Here is a 20,670-nt window from a genome sequence, read left to right on the forward strand (position 1 = left end):
TATGGTTACTACACAATAGGGGACGGGATAGGGGGCTGTGTAAAGGGGGAAGAAAAAACGAAATGAGAGAGTAGGGAGGTGGTTTGCAGAACCGCTTGACTGATCACACTGTAGCTAGCTCCCCCGACACTGTGCAGAGTAAAAGAGAGAGGTAGACCGGGAGAGAGAGGTGGAAGGAGAAGAACCGGGGTAGGCCTCGGCCTAGGTTTTAGGGGAAAGGGTTATACACTCAAAGAAGAACTCCGTTCTAGGCATGAATAGAATGGACACGGAAACTTTGAGACTGCACTATTATCTAGGCTATAATGGCATTATTCAGTTCGATGCTGTTTGACCACACGTTGGGCTGCATGCTGTAGCCATTTGCCTATCAATACAATGACGGGGAGAAGTTTTAGAACAAAGGGAGAAAAGGTAAGATTCTGTAAACCGAGTTATTGTGTGTATAAAGGGTCCATGCAAATTAGCATATAGTAGGCTAATGCACAGTGATCCTACATTGGAGTGGGGGAAGATAAAACTGAAAAAGGGACTTCTCTCCTTCCCTCCCCTCTTCTGAGTGTTGGCCCTCTGCGCCTCTTCCTTACTCCCTTTCTTCTCGCTCCCCCATTCCTTAAGAATATGCAAATCACGCCCTCCTCTCCCTCTCTTTCTCTCTTCCTCGAAGTGCATCCCTTGCTCGCCCTCAGTAGATTTTGTGACTGTACCGACGGCAAAAAGTGCAAGTCGTCTTGACGGAGGAAGGGGGAGAAAGAGAAGGGGTGGGGAAGAGGCAAACGTACGCATCAATTCGTACAGTCTTCAGCGGCACCCCGTTTTTTCCTGCAACGATTTGGGAAGGAGAGAACATTCTGCATTATTTGCGGAACCGTTGCAATATGATCCAGCAGCCTCTGTTTATAGGTGCGCGTGCTGCCCCTATGTGTGCATGTCAACGTACAGTATAAACCGAGAGAGACGGTTAAAGAAAGGGAGAGTGAAAGGGGACACGCATCGCTGGATATCATAGGTAAGGAGAAGGGAAAATGGATGCTTATATATTTTTGCTATTCTTGTTGGCCACGTTTGTGTCTTCCCTCCCCTTTCTTTGTGCGTTAACGATCATTCGTTATGTGTAATTCATGCCCGGGTAAAATGTGTGTTAGGTTACAACGCACAACAGACGCACTCACATTCCAACGAGAAAAGGCGTCTCGGTGAAGAATGCCATTCGCCATTCTATTCCGAATTATTTTTCCAAGACATGAAGAAAAAAAACAGTACGCTATGGGAGAAACACAACAGGCATAGATAGACACAGGACCCATTCCATTCTGCATTATCAGTGTTAGCCAATATGTGCTATTACACATAGCGTCCAAATCGCCTGTGTAGTCTATTTCGATGTAGCTCGCTTGTTGTACAGAATAGCAGAGCCGGTCGCATCTGCATGTGTATCAATAACAGTAGCGGGAGAAGAAAGGAGAAAGAGAACCTTTGCGGTGCCTGCTTCTCGATGCCTGCTTCTCGGTGTCTGCGTGTCGGTGTCTTTCGGTGATGTGAGCTGTGTAACTGCATGCTTACACGGGCTAAAGACATGCTGCGATGCATCACATATTTCATTTTAATGCATTGATGTGTGTGAGAGCGAGAAACAGTTCATGTGCACATATGTGTGTGTCTGTTTCACCATTGCTATACATTGTTTGATTATTATAAGCTATGGTAAATGCTATGTTTGCTTTTAGTGTTGATGGACCACAGCCAGGGACCAGCAAATTAAACCATGAATAGTAGCAGCCAGCCACCTGTGACTAAGATATACACTGACTGTATACAGTATCTATGTGTCATTGGGATCCATAGCCTCCCTCCTCTGCTTTACATTGGGCCCATAGGCCTACACTCCCCAAATATTGATTTCATAGCACAAGTGATGGCGCAATGTTTATCATTGAGTGTGTGGAATTGTGAATTCTTTAACTACTGCAATATAGTAGACAACATGTCTATGGGAAAAGTCACTATAGCGCTATGCACATTGCACGTGTAAAGGAGGGGGTTCTGTGAACCAAGATAGCTTGACGACTGACAAGCCTAGTCTGAGCCGTGGACTTGTGTTAGCTCTCCAGGCTAATGCCTAGGCGTTTAGCTCAGCAGGATAACACAGTCTTGTGGAGCTTAGTCCAGGTTCAAAGCCAGTTGGTGACACACACTCGCCTGATGTTGAATTCATGCCAAGTGACTATACACTACTATTCAATGTGTGTGTCTGTGTGTGTCTGTGTGTGTCTGTGTGTGAATCTGTAACTAACAGCTGTAACTGTTTGTATACAGTGTGTGAGTGTATGAATAAGTCAACATATGCAGTATGCACTAATAATTCATATATGTAGTAATGGTTCCACCACACACTGCATCTGTGTGTTTACTGCTCGATGGGTTGAACACAAGGACCTCCATTGTCAGTGCTAACTACCTGGCTAAATATATCCCTTTATATCACCCAGTGTGCCACTGTTCTATTTATATCCTCATTCAGTATACATGAGCTTGACTGGGTGAATGGGTGAATGAGTTGGACATGTAAAAACATGTGTCATATTTCATAGTCTACTACCCTAATGAATGAAGGGGTGAATGAGTTGGACCTGTACAACCTGTGTCATATTTCATAGTCTACTACCCTAATGAATGAAGGGGTGAATGAGTTGGACTTGTAAAACCTGTGTCAAATTTCATAGTCTACTACCCTAATGAATGAATGGGTGAATGAGTTGGACATATATGTTGCATGTCATGGTCAATTACCTGTATCTATTAGTTATGGGGGGGAAATCAGTTACATATTGGGATATTATTTTTGATGATATATCGTATCGCATCGTTTTGACAATATTGCAATATTATTTTCCCATGACTGATCAAAACTCGTTTTCTCATGATCTGTTGTCTCTTTGCAGCAGAGATATGGTTAGCAATATTTTTGGAACATCAATTCGCAATAAAATCACAGTATCGATACACAAAACATAGAATTGTGAGAATCCCAATACATATTGTATTGGCACCTAAGTATGATGATAATATTGTAGGGTGAGGTCCTTGGCAATTCCCAGCTCTAGATCTATGAATGAATGAATTATCAGACTGTTAACCCCATGCAGGTTTGGGTCTGGGGCTGGGCTCTTTTTAACCCCATGCAGGTTTGGGTCTGGGCTCTTTTTAACCCCATGCAGGTTTGGGTCTGGGCTCTTTTTAACCCCATGCAGGTTTGGGTCTGGGCTCTTTTTAACCCCATGCAGGTTTGGGTCTGGGCTCTTTTTAACCCCATGCAGGTTTTGGTCTGGGCTCTTTTTAAACCCATGCAGGTTTGGGTCTGGGCTCTTTTTAACCCCATGCAGGTTTGGGTCTGGGCTCTTTTTAACCCCATGCCGGTTTGGGTCTGGGCTGGGCTCCTGTAGGGTAGGTAAGGGGCTAATGTGGCTCTGGGATAGCCCTGGAGATGGCTATAACAGCTTAAACTCTTTCTGACCCAGGTTTAAACAACACCTTAGTGGGTTCTGATAGGCCGATAAAGACTAGAACACATACACGCATCCAATTGCTTTGGGAAGGTGCTGTACAGTATTCAATGTTCATCAGCATAAGGGAATAATCTGTGCACACAATATTTTCTTCCAAATGTGTTTATTGTCATACACAACAGTATCTATACATCTGTGTACAGATTGCATGTCCTTAAAGGAAAACTCCACCCAAAACTATATTTTGGCATTTTTTTCAGTAGTCCATTGTTGAATTGGAGGTATAAATCAAAATGGGACTATATCAATTGTGGGACTATATAAACAATGGACTAATGAAACAAATACCAAAATATATTTTTCGGGTGGAGTTTTCCTTTAACCGTGATTCTTCTGAATTATTTTTTATTTTTTAAAATTTTTATTTCACCTTTATTTAACCAGGTAGGCTAGTTGAGAACAAGTTCTCATTTACAACTGCGACCTGGCCAAGATAAAGCATAGCAGTGTGAGCATACAACAAAGAGTTACACATGGAGTAAACAATTAACAAGTCAATAACACAGTAGAAAACGAAGGGGGGGTCTATATACAATGTGTGCAAAAGGCATGAGGAGGTAGGCAAATAATTACAATTTTGCAGATTAACACTGGAGTGATAAAAGATCAGATGGTCATGTACAGGTAGAGATATTGGTGTGCAGAAGAGCAGAAAAGTAAATAAATAGAAACAGTACGGGGATGAGGTAGGTGAAAAGGGTGGGCTATTTACCAATAGACTATGTACAGCTGCAGCGATCGGTTAGCTACTCAGATAGCTGATGTTTGAAGTTGGTGAGGGAGATAAAAGTCTCCAACTTCAGCGATTTTTGCAATTCGTTCCAGTCACAGGCAGCAGAGTACTGGAACGAAAGGCGGCCAAATGAGGTGTTGGCTTTAGGGATGATCAGTGAGATACACCTGCTGGAGCGCGTGCTACGGATGGGTGTTGCCATCGTGACCAGTGAGCTGAGATAAGGCGGAGCTTTACCTAGCATAGACTTGTAGATGACCTGGAGCCAGTGGGTCTGGCGACGAATATGTAGCGAGGGCCAGCCGACTAGAGCATACAAGTCGCAGTGGTGGGTAGTATAAGGTGCTTTAGTGACAAAACGGATGGCACTGTGATAGACTGCATCCAGTTTGCTGAGTAGAGTGTTGGAAGCCATTTTGTAGATGACATCGCCGAAGTCGAGGATCGGTAGGATAGTCAGTTTTACTAGGGTAAGCTTGGCGGCTTGAGTGAAGGAGGCTTTGTTGCGGAATAGAAAGCCGACTCTTGATTTGATTTTCGATTGGAGATGTTTGATATGAGTCTGGAAGGAGAGTTTGCAGTCTAGCCAGACACCTAGGTACTTATAGACGTCCACATATTCTAGGTCGGAACCATCCAGGGTGGTGATGCTAGTCGGGCATGCAGGTGCAGGCAGCGACCGGTTGAAAAGCATGCATTTGGTTTTACTAGCGTTTAAGAGCAGTTGGAGGCCACGGAAGGAGTGTTGTATGGCATTGAAGCTTGTTTGGAGGTTAGATAGCACAGTGTCCAAAGACGGGCCGAAAGTATATAGAATGGTGTCGTCTGCGTAGAGGTGGATCAGGGAATCGCCCGCAGCAAGAGCAACATCATTGATATACACAGAGAAAAGAGTCGGCCCGAGAATTGAACCCTGTGGCACCCCCATAGAGACTGCCAGAGGACCGGACAGCATGCCCTCCGATTTGACACACTGAACTCTGTCTGCAAAGTAATTGGTGAACCAGGCAAGGCAGTCATCCGAAAAACCGAGGCTACTGAGTCTGCCGATAAGAATATGGTGATTGACAGAGTCGAAAGCCTTGGCGAGGTCGATGAAGACGGCTGCACAGTACTGTCTTTTATCGATGGCGGTTATGATGTCGTTTAGTACCTTGAGTGTGGCTGAGGTGCACCCATGACCGGCTCGGAAACCAGATTGCACAGCGGAGAAGGTACGGTGGGATTCGAGATGGTCAGTGACCTGTTTGTTGACTTGGCTTTCGAAGACCTTAGATAGGCAGGGCAGGATGGATATAGGTCTGTAACAGTTTGGGTCCAGGGTGTCTCCCCCTTTGAACAGGGGGATGACTGCGGCAGCTTTCCAATCCTTGGGGATCTCAGACGATATGAAAGAGAGGTTGAACAGGCTGGTAATAGGGGTTGCGACAATGTAGGCAGATAGTTTCAGAAATAGAGGGTCCAGATTGTCAAGCCCAGCTGATTTGTACGGGTCCAGGTTTTGCAGCTCTTTCAGAACATCTGCTATCTGGATTTGGGTAAAGGAGAACCTGGAGAGGCTTGGGCGAGGAGCTGCGGGGGGGGCGGAGCTGTTGGCCGAGGTTGAAGTAGCCAGGCGGAAGGCATGGCCAGCCGTTGAGAAATGCTTATTGAAGTTTTCGATAATCATGGATTTATCAGTGGTGACCGTGTTACCTAGCCTCAGTGCAGTGGGCAGCTGGGAGGAGGTGCTCTTGTTCTCCATGGACTTCACAGTGTCCCAGAACTTTTTGGAGTTGGAGCTACAGGATGCAAACTTCTGCCTGAAGAAGCTGGCCTTAGCTTTCCTGACTGACTGCGTGTATTGGTTCCGGACTTCCCTGAACAGTTGCATATCACGGGGACTATTCGATGCTATTGCAGTCCGCCACAGGATGTTTTTGTGCTGGTCGAGGGCAGTCAGGTCTGGGGTGAACCAAGGGCTGTATCTGTTCTTAGTTCTGCATTTTTTGAACGGAGCATGCTTATCTAAAATGGTGAGGAAGTTACTTTTAAAGAATGACCAGGCATCCTCAACTGACGGGATGAGGTCAATGTCCTTCCAGGATACCCGGGCCAGGTCGATTAGAAAGGCCTGCTCACAGAAGTGTTTTAGGGAGCGTTTGACAGTGATGAGGGGTGGTCGTTTGACTGCGGCTCCGTAGCGGATACAGGCAATGAGGCAGTGATCGCTGAGATCCTGGTTGAAGACAGCGGAGGTGTATTTGGAGGGCCAGTTGGTCAGGATGACGTCTATGAGGGTGCCCTTGTTTACAGAGTTAGGGTTGTACCTGGTGGGTTCCTTGATGATTTGTGTGAGATTGAGGGCATCTAGCTTAGATTGTAGGACTGGCGGGGTGTTAAGCATATCCCAGTTTAGGTCACCTAACAGAACAAACTCTGAAGCTAGATGGGGGGCGATCAATTCACAAATGGTGTCCAGGGCACAGCTGGGAGCTGAGGGGGGTCGGTAGCAGGCGGCAACCGTGAGAGACTTATTTCTGGAGAGAGTAATTTTCAATTTTTTTTATTTTTAATTAGTAGTTCGAACTGTTTGGGTATGGACCTGGAAAGTATGACATTACTTTGCAGGCCATCTCTGCAGTAAACTGCAACTCCTCCCCCTTTGGCAGTTCTATCTTGACGGAAGATGTTATAGTTGGGTATGGAAATCTCTGAATTTTTGGTGGCCTTCCTGAGCCAGGATTCAGACACAGCAAGGACATCAGGGTTAGCAGAGTGTGCTAAAGCAGTGAGTAAGACAAACTTAGGGAGGAGGCTTCTGATGTTGACATGCATGAAACCAAGGCTTTTTCGAACACAGAAGTCAACAAATGAGGGTGCCTGGGGACATGCAGGGCCTGGGTTTACCTCCACATCACCCGCGGAACAGAGAAGGAGTAGTATGAGGGTGCGGCTAAAGGCTATCAAAACTGGTCGCCTAGAGCGTTGGGGACAGAGAATAAGAGGAGCAGGTTTCTGGGCATGGTAGAATATATTCAGGGCATAATGCGCAGACAGGGGTATGGTGGGGTGCGGGTACAGCGGAGGTAAGCCCAGGCACTGGGTGATGATGAGAGAGGTTGTATCTGAACTGCGGTGTATTATTCATCAATGCATCCATTCAGTATTGAAGTGTGATATGAGTCAGATATCAGTTTTCCTGTAGCATCGCTGTGTTGAGGATCCTTGACTTGTACATGCACTCAAAGCCATGCCAGGTTAATCAGTCCACCATTGCAATGAATTGCCTATAACCGTAGTTGTAATGTTATTGTTCGATATTGATTATTCAATATTTATCCTTCGACATGTGTACATCATTTGTTATTATGATTGATGGTGCACTGTAACGTGTCCTGTAAAATAATGTGTTGTTTTATTGTTGTTGTATTATTGTATTTGATTTGTATGGGGTTTTCTGATGCTACCTAATTCAATGGGACTGGCCTGGTTAGGTAGACAATTCATCATTGTGGGGTTTTTTTCCAGGTTGTAGAAGCTCAGATGGTGGTGCGGTGATTTTCAGTCCTACAGAGAAAGACAAGGACACCACTTCATTCACTGCTATGGCCTGTGGGGAGGGATGGACATCATAAAGGAGTCACGATGAAAACTCGAACTCACAAAGAATCGGTATGAACTGTTTCAATGGCTTCCTTCATCTCTACCTTGTTCCCCTGTGTAGCTGAGTGTGCATGTGTGGGTCAGATTGCAGATGTATTTATTGTTAATATGTTGTATTATATTGCACAGAGATGGATTGTGATGTTACATTTTACATAATTTAAGATGAATAAGGCTTTTGAAGTTAAGATATTCTGTGTGTATATTCTGTGTAGACATTGATGTCATAATTATTCCTCTCTCTGTTCTCTTCTCTCCTCGTTCTTGCCGCTTTCTACCCTCCCAATTCCTCTTCTCTCTCCTTTCCCTTCTCATGCTCTTACCCCCCCCACCCATCACTGATCCTCTCTCCTTTCCCTCCTCATGCTCTTACCCCCCCCCCTCCCACCCATCACTGATCCTCTATCCTTTCTCCCTCATTCCTGCCCCCTCCCTATTTCATCATCCTTCATTCCCCCTTACCCTTCCCTGATCCCCTCTCCCTTCCTTTCTGCCCTTTCTATCCCTCACTTTTTTCTTTCCCCCTCTCCCCCTTTCCCCCTCTCTCACTCCTTGGTTTTGTCCTCTTTACTTATTGTTTTGACCCCTTTACCACCCGCTACCCCCCCCGACCCCCATTTACCTCCATCTACACCCCTCAACCCCCCTTTACCTCTCACTACCCCCCTCGACCCCCATTTACCTCCCTCTACACCCCTCAACCCCCCTTTACCTCCCTCTACCCATCTTTACCCACCTCTACCCCCCTTTACCCACCTCATAACCCATTTCCCCTTCTCTCTCTTCATTTGTTCCTTCTCTCTCCTTTTCTCCTTCTTGCCCCTTCCACCCCTGTCGGTTCAGATGCCAATGCGCAGTGGGCGGAGGCGGGGGGGAAGCAACGAGGAGAGGAGGGGTAGACGCCCGCATCCCAGCCCTTCTCGTGCAGAACGAAACGACAGGCAGACGGTGAGAACCTATCATGTTTTATGTCTGTTCTTTCCCGTGTTCTCTCTAAGAATCTCTTGTAATGTTGTCCCTCTCTGTCTCTAGTAATGGCAGTCTCTTTCTCCTTATGGCTTTGTTTGTCATGTAGTCTTTCCATCTAGATTTGTCTATAGTAAAGTGTGTGTGTGGACGTGTTTAACTATTCTTGTGGGTACCAAATGGGGACAAATGCTATTTCTAGGGGGTTTAGGGTTAAGGTTAGAATTATTGTTAGGGTTAGAATTGCGTTAAGGGTTAGGAGCTAGTGTTAGGTTAAGGTTAGGTTTTTGGGTTAAGGTTAGGGTAAGAGTACAGGTTAGGGCTAGAGTTTAGGGAAAATAGGACTTTGAATGGGACTGAATTGTGTGGCACCACAAGTTAGCTGTACAGTCGTGGCCAAAAGTTTTGAGAATGACACAAATATTAATTTTCACAAAGTCTGCTGCCTTAGTGTCTTAGGATATTTTTTGTCAGATGTTACTATGGAATACTGAAGTATAATTACAAGAATTTCATAAGTGTCAAAGGCATTTATTGACAATTACAAGTTGCATTACAAGTTGATATTTGCAATGTTGACCCTTATTTTTCAATACCTCTGCAATCTGCCCTGGCATGCTGTCAATTAACTTCTGGGCCTCCTCCTGACTGATGGCAGCCCATTCTTGCAAAGTCAATGCTTGGAGTTTGTCAGAATTTGTGGGTTTTTGTTTGTCCACCTGCCTCTTGAGGATTGACCACACGTTTTCAATGGGATTAAGGTCTGGGGATTTTCCTGGCCATGGAGCCAAAATATCTATGTTTTATTCCCAGGGCCACTTAGTTATCACTTTTGCCTTATGGCAAGGTGCTCCATCATGCTGGAAAAGTCATTGTTTGTCACCAAACTGTTCCTGGATGGTTGGGAGAAGTTTCTCTCGGAGGATGTGTTGGTACCATTCTTTATTCATGGCTGTGTTCTTCGGCAAAATTGTGAGTGAGCCCACTCCCTTGGCTGAGAAGCAACCCCACACATGAATGGTCTCAAGATGCTTTACCGTTGGCATGACACAGGACTGATGGTAGCGCTCACCTTGTCTTCTCCGGGACAAGCTTTTTTCCGGATGCCCCAAACAATCGGAAACGGGATTCATCAGAGAAAATGACTTTACCACCAGTCCTCAGCAGTCCAATCCCTGTACCTTTTGCAGAATATCAGTCTGTCCCAGATGTTTTTCCTGGAGAGAAGTGGCTTCTTTGCTGCCCTTCTTGACACCAGGGCCATCCTCCAAAAGTCTTCGCCTCACTGTGCGTGCAGATGCACTCACACCTGCCTGATGCCATTCCTGAGCAAGCTCTGTACTGGTGGTGCTCCAATCCCGCAGTTGAATCAACTTTAGGAGACGGTCCTGGCGCTTGCTGGACTTTCTTGGGCGCCCTGAAGCCTTCTTCACAACAATTGAACCGCTCTCCTTGAAGTTCTTGATGATCCGATAAATGGTTGATTTAGGTGTAATCTTACTGGCAGCAATATCCTTGCCTGTGAAGCCCTTTTCGTGCAAAGCAATGATGACGGCACGTGTTTCCTTGCAGGTAACCATGGTTGAAAGAGGAAGAACAATGATTCCAAGCACCACCTTCCTTTTGAAGCTTCCAGTCTGTTATTCGAACTCAATCAGCATGACAGAGTGATCTCCAGCCTTGTCAACACTCACACCTGTGTTAACGAGAGAATCACTGACATGATGTCTGCTGGTCCTTTTGTGGCAGGGCTGAAATGCAGTGGAAATGTTTTTGCATGGCAAAGAGGGGCTTTGCAATTAATTGCTATTCGTCTGATCACTCTTCATAACATTCTGGAGTATATGCAAATTGCCATCATACAAACTGAGGCAGCAGACTTTGTGAAAATGTATATTTGTGTCATTCTCAAAACTTTTGGCCACGACTGTACAAGAGTGTGTGTGTGTCTGTGTGTACATGTGTGTGTGAGTGAGAGAAGAGGCTGTCAGTTATTAGATATTGATCTCCATGTAAGCCTTAATGAAGCCGTGTGTGCGTGCCTGTATGAGTCATCACCACCATGATTACCTTATATGTACAATTGTAGTGCCAATGTGGGGTGTTTTATACTGCTTTTACCTGCAGTGTCATCTCTCGTTGAATTTGTCTTTCTTACTTAAAAAAATGATATGCATGCATATTCTGTATCTTAGCAAAGAGCTGCTGGTGAGGAATTGGCTGTCAGTCGCTTCAATCACAGATCGCAAGGCCATGATTCGTCAGAGAGTGAAGGGGAGGAACTTGTGCCTCCACCAAAGAGGCAGAAAGTCCAGGTTAGTGTAACGTGATGTTGAACTGCACCACTAGGTTGAATTAGGATGTTTTAATGTCAACATTGAATTAATATATACTTTCCTCATATTCACCTTATGTCATCAGGATTCTTCCTCTGTCACCAACCCACCGACTTCAACTCATTCAACTGACAGTACTCCCCCCACTATACCGCCCCCACCCTCGGCTCCCAGACAGTCACGTGACAGTGACAACGAGGATGGTCAATCCCAGGGCAGCAGGAGCTCAGTTGTAGGGAGCTTGGCCAATAGTCTGAGCAGTGGGCGGGACATCGACCAGGACAATCGATCTTCCTCCCCGAGTCTCTCTGCCTCGCCTCCAGCCAGTTTAGACTCGGACTCTGATGGTCCAGACTCACCAAAGCAAGGAGAGGGGGAACGGGAGAAAAGGAAAGAGGGAGGAGTGGGGAAGACAGGAGGAGAGGAAAGGAGAGCAGCCAGAGAGGGGAGAGGGGATGAGTCTTGCGGGGATGGAGAAAGGACGGATGGAGGAATAGAGGACAGCCCTTCTCTGAAGCTGCCATCCTCCTCCATCTCTTCCTCTGCTCCTGTTCCCTCTCTCCGCGGAGCAGGGGATTCAGCCAATGACAGCAATAGTGTCAGGAAGTCCTATTTCTCACAGGACTCCAAGCTGGTGAGCAAGATGGAGTATGGACCGGCCAGCGCTGACACTGTGCACAGTGGCAATCGAATGAACTCCAAAGCTAAAGCTCAGTGCGTGACCAAGGCAACTGTCGCCGGGGGAGACTATCCCCTCAGCAACCCCAACATTCCACACCCCCCTCCACCACCCCTTCCTCCTCCACCAGCGCTGAAACCCTTAGAACTAGGGGGGCAGAACCTGCCCTCAGAAGTCAAGGTAGAGAGAGAGAAAATGGAGAAAGGTGAGAAACTAATGGACAACAAGACGGCTCCTCCCTCTCTGTTACCCCAAACCAGCCCCTTACCCCCCTCCCAGCCCCCGCCCCACCCCCACCACTACAGCCCCACCGGATGGCAGGGAGGCACCGCAACCGGTTGCCAGGGGAGCTGGGGCTACACCCGTTACTCTGGTAACCACCACGCTCACCAGCCGCAGCACCAACCCCCAGTGCAGCAGCAGCAACTGCCATCCGTCTACAACCCCCCTTCCTCCCGCCATTCGTCCTCCTCCCACCCCCCTTACCTCCCCCACCCCCACAAGGAGTACCTCCCCAGGTACGCTTCCGGGGGAGGGGAAAGGGAGAGAGGGGCGGCCGGCGAGAGGGAGAGGGGGGGAGTGAGGGTGGAGTATGGGGGGAGGGAGATAGGTAGGGATTTCTCGGCTAGTAGTGGTAGTAACAGCAGCACTTCTGGTGGGATGGGTGGTCCTAATGGGGTCCAAGGGAGGGAGTTTGGGGGTCAGAACCGGGAGTACCCAGGCCTGGGACCTCAGGGCTCTGTGAGAGACCCCCCCATGGGTCCTGGGGGAAGAGAATTTGGACCGGGGGTGTTCAGAGAAAGAGAGAGGGATAGAGAGAGGGAGAGGGAGGGAGAGAGGGATGTAGGAGGAAGGGAGTTTCCTTTACTGAATCGTAATGAGAATCAGAACAGAGAGTTTGGACCCACCGGTGCTGGGGGAGGAAGGGGGCACCCCAGAGACAAAGAGGGGGGGCGGTGGGGCGAGTTTGGGGGCCAGATGAGAGAGGTGGGGGGAAATGGTAACCCCAATAATAACCCCCTCCCCCTAGGAAACCCCTCAAGCTCGACCAGTGGGTTACCTGCAGCCCCCATGCTAAACCGCGACCCCCCTTCCTCACCCCAAAACAACCCCAGCCACCCTACCCTACCCCCCCACCCACATCCTCAAAGCGCCTCCAAACGAGATTACCCCCCATCGATGGACCAGGCACAGACAAGGCACAGTCCCCCCTCTGGACCAGAACACTTCCACAGAGAGTACCCTCCTGGGGCCAAGGACTATCCCCCTGGTGGCCCACCCTCCACCGGCCCGGCCCGTGAGTACCCCAGTCCTCCTGGAATGACTCCAAACCTGGCCCGAGACTACCCAGGTGGACCTCAGATCCCCCACCTGCCCCACCCCCACTTTCCAGCCCAGCAGCCCAGAGACAGGGACCGAGAGAGGGACACCAACCAGCGAGAGTCGTCTCTCTACCAAAACCGTGGCGGTCCCCCCCAACCCCCATCTCCTTCTCCCTCCTCTTCCTCCTCCACTCCTCATGGACACCCTCCGAATGCTCCTTACCCTCCTCCGCCACCTCCTCCCCCTCTCCCCCCTCCCCAAACCTCCCTTACTCAGCCCCAACCCCCCTCCGGCCTGGGACCCAATCACGTTCGTCCGGCAAATTATTCTTCCTCCAATCAGACTCTTGCAACACCCCTCTCTCCTTTACTAAGCCCCTCGACCAATCAGATGGGAGGGTTTCCTTCCTACCCGCCAGGCTCCTCCTCCGGGGCCAACATGTCACTTCCTGGTTCAGGTGTGTCACCTGGCTGTCGGCCCTCACCTTTTCACAGCACTTTGAACAGCCACGCCCCCTTCAGCGGCCCCTACCACTCCAATGGGAACAGTGGGAACAACCTGGTCCCGACTAACAGCAATAGTAACAGTAGCAGTGGCAGCAGCCATACCAACTCTCTCTCTCAGTCCCTCTCACCTCAAAACGCCTCAAAAGGACCCCCACCTCTTAGTAACCCCGGCAACAACAATGGCACTTCGGGCCCTGTCTGTAGCTCCTCCCTTCCTAGAGATGGGCATTCTGATTCGTCCACAGGTCCACCTCCCCCACCTGTCATCAAGGAGGAACCAATAGAGGAGAGGGAGGAGAGTGAAAGCCCACCTCCTGTTTTGAGAAGCCCCTCCCCTGAGCCCAAGCCGGTGGACATTCCGATCCACGCCAGCCAATCAGCACGGTGAGATGGGACAGGCGTCATAGCAACAGAAGGGCTCCATCATATGTCACTCTAACAAGTTCTAACAACTGATTTATGTGGTTTTTATCTCTGTTTTTGTCACTGGCACTTATCATAATATGTCAGCTATTATTTCTAGATAAAGGGGCTGAGAAATGTATTCCTGTCACAGAAGAGGTTTTGTAGACAGGCCTACAGTATATCAAAGACAACAACACCCATCACAGAAGAGGTTTTGTAGACAGGCCTACAGTATATCAACGACAACACCACCCATCACAGAAGAGGTTTTGTAGACAGGCCTACAGTATATCAACGACAACACCACCCATCACAGAAGAGGTTTTGTAGACAGGCCTACAGTATATCAAAGACAACAACACCCATCACAGAAGAGGTTTTGTAGACAGGCCTACAGTATATCAACGACAACACCACCCATCACAGAAGAGGTTTTGTAGACAGGCCTACAGTATATCAACGACAACACCACCCATCACAGAAGATGTTTTGTAGACAGGCCTACAGTATATCAACGACAACAACACCCATCACAGAAGAGGTTTTGTAGACAGGCCTATAGTATAGCAAAGACAACAACACCCATCACAGAAGAGGTTTTGTAGACAGGCCTATAGTATATCAAAGACAACAACACCCATCACAGAAGATGTTTTGTAGACAGGCCTATAGTATATCAAAGACAACACCTGTCACAGAAGAGGTTTTGTAGACAGTCCTATAGTATATCAAAGACAACACCTGTCACAGAAGATGTTTTGTAGACAGGCCTATAGTATATCAAAGACAACAACACCTGTCACAGAAGATGTTTTGTAGACAGGCCTATAGTATATCAAAGACAACAACACCTGTCACAGAAGATGTTTTGTAGACAGGCCTATAGTATATCAAAGACAACAACACCTGTCACAGAAGATGTTTTGTAGACAGGCCTATAGTATATCAAAGACAACAACACCTGTCACAGAAGATGTTTTGTAGACAGGCCTATAGTATATCAAAGACAACAACACCTGTCACAGAAGATGTTTTGTAGACAGGCCTATAGTATATCAAAGACAACACCTGTCACAGAAGATGTTTTGTAGACAGGCCTACAGTATATCAAAGACAACACCTGTCACAGAAGACATTGCCAGGTAATAAAGATAGTATCATCATATGGGAACAAAATCCGATGCATAAATTGGTTATATTTTGCTGATGTGGTTGTAGGTTCCACAGGGTTCTAGATCGGGGCAGTGGAAACTCCTGCGCCCGCAGCGACGTTCTCTTTGTCCCCCTGGACGGCTCCAAACTGTGGAAGAAGAGGAACGAGGTTATCGAGAGAGCCCGGAGAGAGGTGGAGCAGAGGGCCAGAGACCTGAGGGAGAAAGAGCGGGAACGAGAGAGGGAGAGAGAGAGGGAGCGGGACCTAGAGAGGCATCTACAAGTGAGTATATTGAGGCAGGGAGGTGGGGGCGATGAGCGAGGGAGAGGGACCTGGAGAGGCATCTACAAGTGAGTATATTGAGGCAGGGAGGGGGGGGCGATGAGAGAGGGACACAATGCTCAATTTCCTTCTCCTTTTTGTCTCTTTAAATGCTCCCTCTTTCCCTGCAGCAGCAGAAGGACAATAACAATGCAAATATACGCCAGGGATCCTCTCTCTTCTTCCCCTCCTCCTCCATCCTCCTCGACCCTAACTCCTCTTCTTCTAACCCTGGGTCTCACCCTCAACCTCACCCCCAGCAGCACCACTCCCACCCTCACCCTCACCCCCACGCTCACCTCCACCACTCCCACCTCCACCCCTCCCTCTCTCAACACATCCCACACTCCCTCCTCATGCAGTCAATGGGGGGTTCAACGGTGGTTGGCCCACAGGGGGCTCTGGGGATCGGGTTAGGAGGGCCGTACCTGGGCCCTGACACCCCCGCACTGCGGACCCTGAGCGAGTATGCCCGGCCCCACGCCATGTCCCCCCTCGGGGCTAGTCGCCAACACCAACACCCACATGTCCACCATCATGGCCACCCTCATGGCCACCCCCATGTCCACCCCTCCTTCTTCCTCCCCCAGTTCCAGAACCATGCTCTGGCCCACCCACATCACATGCCTGCTGATGCAGCCACAGCGGCAGCCATCTTGGGTTTCCTCTATGGGGGCAGTATGGAGGGAGGGCCAGGGGGGCATGGAGGAGGACATGGGGGGATGGGGGGTGCAGGGTTAGGGGGGATGGGGTTTCCCCATGCAGTGGCAGCCCACCGTGAGCGCATGAAGCCGGGGTTTGAGTTTAAGAGTGAGGACAGGGTGTACCAGCCGGGCTCCTTGGGAGATCCTACGGCTCTCGCCCTCGCCCACTCCCACTCGCATGCCCACGCACACGCTCATGCACATGCTCACTCCCTACTGCTGGGGGGAGGGGGTGGAGGTGAGGTGGCCATTTATGGCACCCCCCCTCCCCAGGCTCCTCCACCCCCTCCACCGCCCCTCCAGAACCCAGCGTTAGCCCCAGTGAGTCGCCTCCCTAACCCTCCTCCCGCCCCTCAGTCCCTCTCCAACCCTCCCCCCTTCTCCCTGCTTCCTCCCTCGCTCCCCTCTCACCCTGCACCTGCACCAGCCCCTCCACCCCCTGTCCCCGTAGCTGCACCTCTGCCCGCTCCTCCACCACCCTCCTCTAACCCTGTTTCATCCCTCCATCACCCCGCACCACACTCCTTTCCCAGCTCCCTCCCCCCATCTCACCCCCCACCTGCCCCGGCCCCGGTGACAGCCCCTCCCGAGACCTACCCCCCTCTCACTCGCTCCCCCACCACATCTGAGAGAGAGAGGAGTGGAGAGAGGGAGAGAGAAAGAGAGCGAGACAGAGCGGGGCTGCCAGCCGGTGGAGAGAGGGGACGAGAGAGGGAGAGGGAGCGAGAGAGAGAAAGAGAAAGAGGGGGAAGCAATGGAAGTGGAGGAAGTGGTGGAAGTGGAGGAGGAGGAACAGGAGGAGGAGAGATTCCGGGGCGTCTTCAGATGTTGAACGTCACGCCTCATCATCACCAGCACTCACACATCCACTCCCACCTGCACCTGCACCAGCAAGACACAGGTACCCACTGCTGCTAACCACAGTTGTGATCTTGTACTATGATCTACACACTACTATTTAGTGCTCTTTTGAGCTGGACCTGAGAAAGCTCTTCCTGTCTGATACAGATGTTGATGTTAACGTGGTTGTTGATGCTGTGACTCTTATTAAATATCTCCTTGTGTTTCCTGTTACATCATTGGCCCCTAGCGGCGGGCGGGGTGCACCCCCTGATGGACCCGTTGGCGTCGGGGTCTCCCCTGGCCCGCCTGCCCTACCCAGGGGCAGCGCTGGGCACCCCCATCCTGGCACACCCCCTCACTGAAAGCGAGGTGCTACGACAACAGCTCTTCGGTGAGGAAAGGCTTGTTTTTTCAGTCTGTTTGTTTATTTTTCTGTCTGCCTGTCTCTGTGTTGTATCATGAATATGATAGCTACTGTAACTATCTTTCTGTCATTATCTACCTCACCTGTCTCTCCACTTCTCCACTCCTCCTCTCACCTGTCTCTCTCTTCTCCACTCTTCTCACCTGTCTCTCTATTCTCCACTCCTCCTCTCACCTGTCTCTCCTCTTCTCCACACCTCCTCTCACCTGTCTCTCTCTTCTCCACTCCACTCCTCACCTGTCTCTCCCTTCTCCACTCCTCCTCTCACCTGTCTATATCCTTCTCCACTCCTCCTCTCACCTGTCTATATCCTTCTCCACTCCTCCTCTCACCTGTCTCTCCACTTCTCTACTCCTCCTCTCACCTGTCTCTCTATTCTCCACTCCTCCTCTCACCTGTCTCTCCACTTCTCCACTCCTCCTCTCACCTGTCTCTCTCTTCTCCATGCCTCTCACCTGTCTCTCCCTTCTCTACTCCTCCTCTCACCTGTCTATCTCCTTCTCCACTCACCTGTCTTTCTTCTCCACTCCTCTCACCTGTCTCTCCACTTCTCCACTCCTCCTCTCACCTGTCTCTCCACTTCTCCACTCCTCCTCTTACCGGTCTATCTCCTTCTCCACTCCTCCTCTCACCTGTCTCTCCCTTCTCCACTCCTCCTCTCACCTGTCTCTCCCCTTCTCCACTCCTCCCCTCACCTATCTCCCCCTTCTCCACTCCTCCCCTCACCTATCTCTCCCTTCTCCACTCCTCCCCTCACCTGTCTCTCCCTTCTCCACTCCTCCTCTCACCTGTCTCTCCCCTTCTCCACTCCTCCCCTCACCTCTCTCCCTTCTCCACTCCTCCCCTCACCTGTCTCTCCCTTCTCCACTCCTCCTCTCACCTGTCTCTCCCTTCTCCACTCCTCCTCTCACCTGTCTATCCCCTTCTCCACTCCTCCTCTCACCTGTCTCTCCTTCTCCACTCCTCCTCTCACCTGTCTATCTCCTTCTCCACTCCTCCTCTCACCTGTCTCTCCTCTTCTCCACTCCTCCTCTCACTTGTCTATCTCCTTCTCCACTCCTCCTCTCACCTGTCTCTCCTCTTCTCCACTCCTCCTCTCACTTGTCTATCTCCTTCTCCACTCCTCCTCTCACCTGTCTCTCCTCTTCTCCACTCCTCCTCTCACCTGTCTCTCCTCTTCTCCACTCCTCCTCTCACTTGTCTATCTCCTTCTCCACTCCTCCTCTCACCTGTCTCCTCTTATCCACACCTCCTCTTACCTGTTTCCTCTTCTCCACACCTCCTCTTACCTGTCTCCTCTTCTCACCTGTCTCTACTCTTCTCCCTTTCCTCTTCCCTTTTCCTTCCCCCTCCAGGCGCTCCGTTCCGTGAGCTGCCCCAGCCCTCCTCTCTGACAGGTTCCATGTCAGCGGCCCACCAGCTCCAGGCCATGCAGCAGGCCCAGAGCGCAGAGCTGCAGATCCAGAGACTGGCTCTGGAACAGCAGTGGATCCACCACCACCACCATCACTCCCTCACCCAGGACGAGTACTACAGGTAGCCTACTAATGGGACCAGGGGAGCTGGGTGAGGTGTGGGGAGACTGTGTCTGGTAGAGGTGGGGGAGAGTGTGTGTGTGTGTGTGTGTGTGTGCATCATCCCTGACCCTGTCTCATACAGTCTCTTCTCTCTTCCTCAGCCACTTAAAGAAGGAAAGCGACAAGACCCTGTAAGGGAGGAAAAAGAGAGGGGGAACAAGCCCACGGAAGACAAACCCAAAGGAGGAAGAAGAGAGGGGGAACAAGCCCACGGAAGACAAACCCAAAGGAGGAAGAAGAAAACAACAAAACAGAAGCACTAAGAACAATGAAGGAAGCATCAAACCATAGGAACCTGAGGAGTAATGAACTGATTGCGAAACCAGATGAAAAAGGGGAGAGAGGGATGAGAGGAGTGAAAACGTTGCTCACAGTCTGTGTTGTCTGTACTATACCATAGCCCCAGACTCTGGGCGCATCACAGCGTATGTGTTTCAACTCCAGTTTTGTATTGTGCCCTGTACAGTATACTAGGTGGGAGCAGCAATATAATGCAGTACAGTCTGGTGTAAATGACCTTATGCCAGGAAGAATGTGTACATGAGGCTCTCTTTTATGTCATTGCATGTAGCTAGGCGCTTATTCTGAACTGGTTGAACTCCTGGTTCTATTTTTAGTAATCGCCCTCTCTTTCCTAACGGATGGGTGGTGTATGAGTATGCATGAGACCAGCGATTAACAAGTGTCATATTATGTTAACGATTAGTTGTATTGTTATTATTATTCATGTCTGTTTGTTGATAATTGTATAATTCTATATACATATTATTTGTATTGTTATTTTATTACATTTTCATGGTATGGCGGTTTCTTTAGTTTTTTTTTATTGTGAAACGAGATGCAAATGAAGGAAAAAGACAGAAGATAAACTACATCATTTTTGGGGGGAAATATATGGGTCTCTGATGTGGTTGTGTACAGTATGTTCTCTCCTCTCTCTCTCTCTCTCTACACAAACACGTGCATCTCTGTCTTTGTGTTTATATAAAACACACATAAAACATACAGCACCAGTCAAGTTTGGACTCACCTAATCATTCAAGGGTTTTTCTTTATTTTTACTATTTTCTACATTGTAGAATAATAGTGAAGACATCAAAACTATGAAATGACTCTTATGGAATCATGTAGTAACCAAAAAAGTGATAAACAAATCAAAACATATGTTATATTTGAGATTCTTCAAAGTAGCCACTCTTTGCCTTGATAACAGCTTTGCACACTCTTGGCATTCTCTCAACCAGCTTCATGAAGTAGTCACCTGGAATGCACTTCAATTAACATGTGTGCCTTGTTAAAAGTTAATTTGTGGAATTTCATTCATTCTTAATGCGTTTGAGCCAATCCGTTGTGTTTTGACAAGATAGGGGTGGTATACAGAAGATAGCCCTATTTAGTTAAAGACCAAGTCCATATTATGGCAAGGACAGCTCAAATAAGCAAAGAAAAATGACAGTCCATCATTACTTTAAGAAATGGTCAGTCAATC

General features: G+C 48.9%; 1 protein-coding gene across 3 annotated transcripts; it reads left to right on the plus strand.

The window, feature by feature from the left end:
- Positions 1-32: 32 nt before the first annotated feature.
- LOC109906429 (atrophin-1) lies at positions 33-20,074 on the plus strand. Of its 3 annotated transcripts, XM_031786238.1 has the most exons (11): positions 33-414; positions 904-1,009; positions 7,810-7,953; positions 8,788-8,892; positions 11,106-11,225; positions 11,332-14,138; positions 15,378-15,594; positions 15,765-17,238; positions 17,428-17,571; positions 18,960-19,140; positions 19,283-20,074. In XM_031786238.1, the coding sequence occupies exons 3-11, from the start codon at positions 7,927-7,929 to the stop codon at positions 19,314-19,316; spliced, it is 5,109 nt and encodes a 1,702-aa protein (XP_031642098.1). In that variant the 5' UTR covers positions 33-414; positions 904-1,009; positions 7,810-7,926; the 3' UTR covers positions 19,317-20,074. The 3 variants fall into 3 exon arrangements, with proteins under 3 accessions (XP_031642098.1, XP_031642103.1, XP_031642105.1); XM_031786243.1 differs by lacking the exon at positions 904-1,009; XM_031786245.1 differs by lacking the exon at positions 33-414 and having other exon boundaries at positions 451-1,009; positions 15,768-17,238.
- The last annotated feature ends 596 nt before the right edge of the window (positions 20,075-20,670 follow it).

Source organism: Oncorhynchus kisutch, linkage group LG2 (genome assembly GCF_002021735.2).
Source record: "Oncorhynchus kisutch isolate 150728-3 linkage group LG2, Okis_V2, whole genome shotgun sequence".
Lineage (NCBI taxonomy): Eukaryota > Metazoa > Chordata > Actinopteri > Salmoniformes > Salmonidae > Oncorhynchus > Oncorhynchus kisutch.

Bases quoted from the DNA above. Each gene is read 5' to 3' on its own strand.
- LOC109906429 (XM_031786238.1), top strand. From the start codon at position 7,927: ATGAAAACTCGAACTCACAAAGAATCG. The intron at 15,595-15,764 runs GTGAGTATATTG...CTTTCCCTGCAG, and splicing joins ACCTAGAGAGGCATCTACAA to CAGCAGAAGGACAATAACAA. The intron at 17,239-17,427 runs GTACCCACTGCT...ATTGGCCCCTAG, and splicing joins CCTGCACCAGCAAGACACAG to CGGCGGGCGGGGTGCACCCC.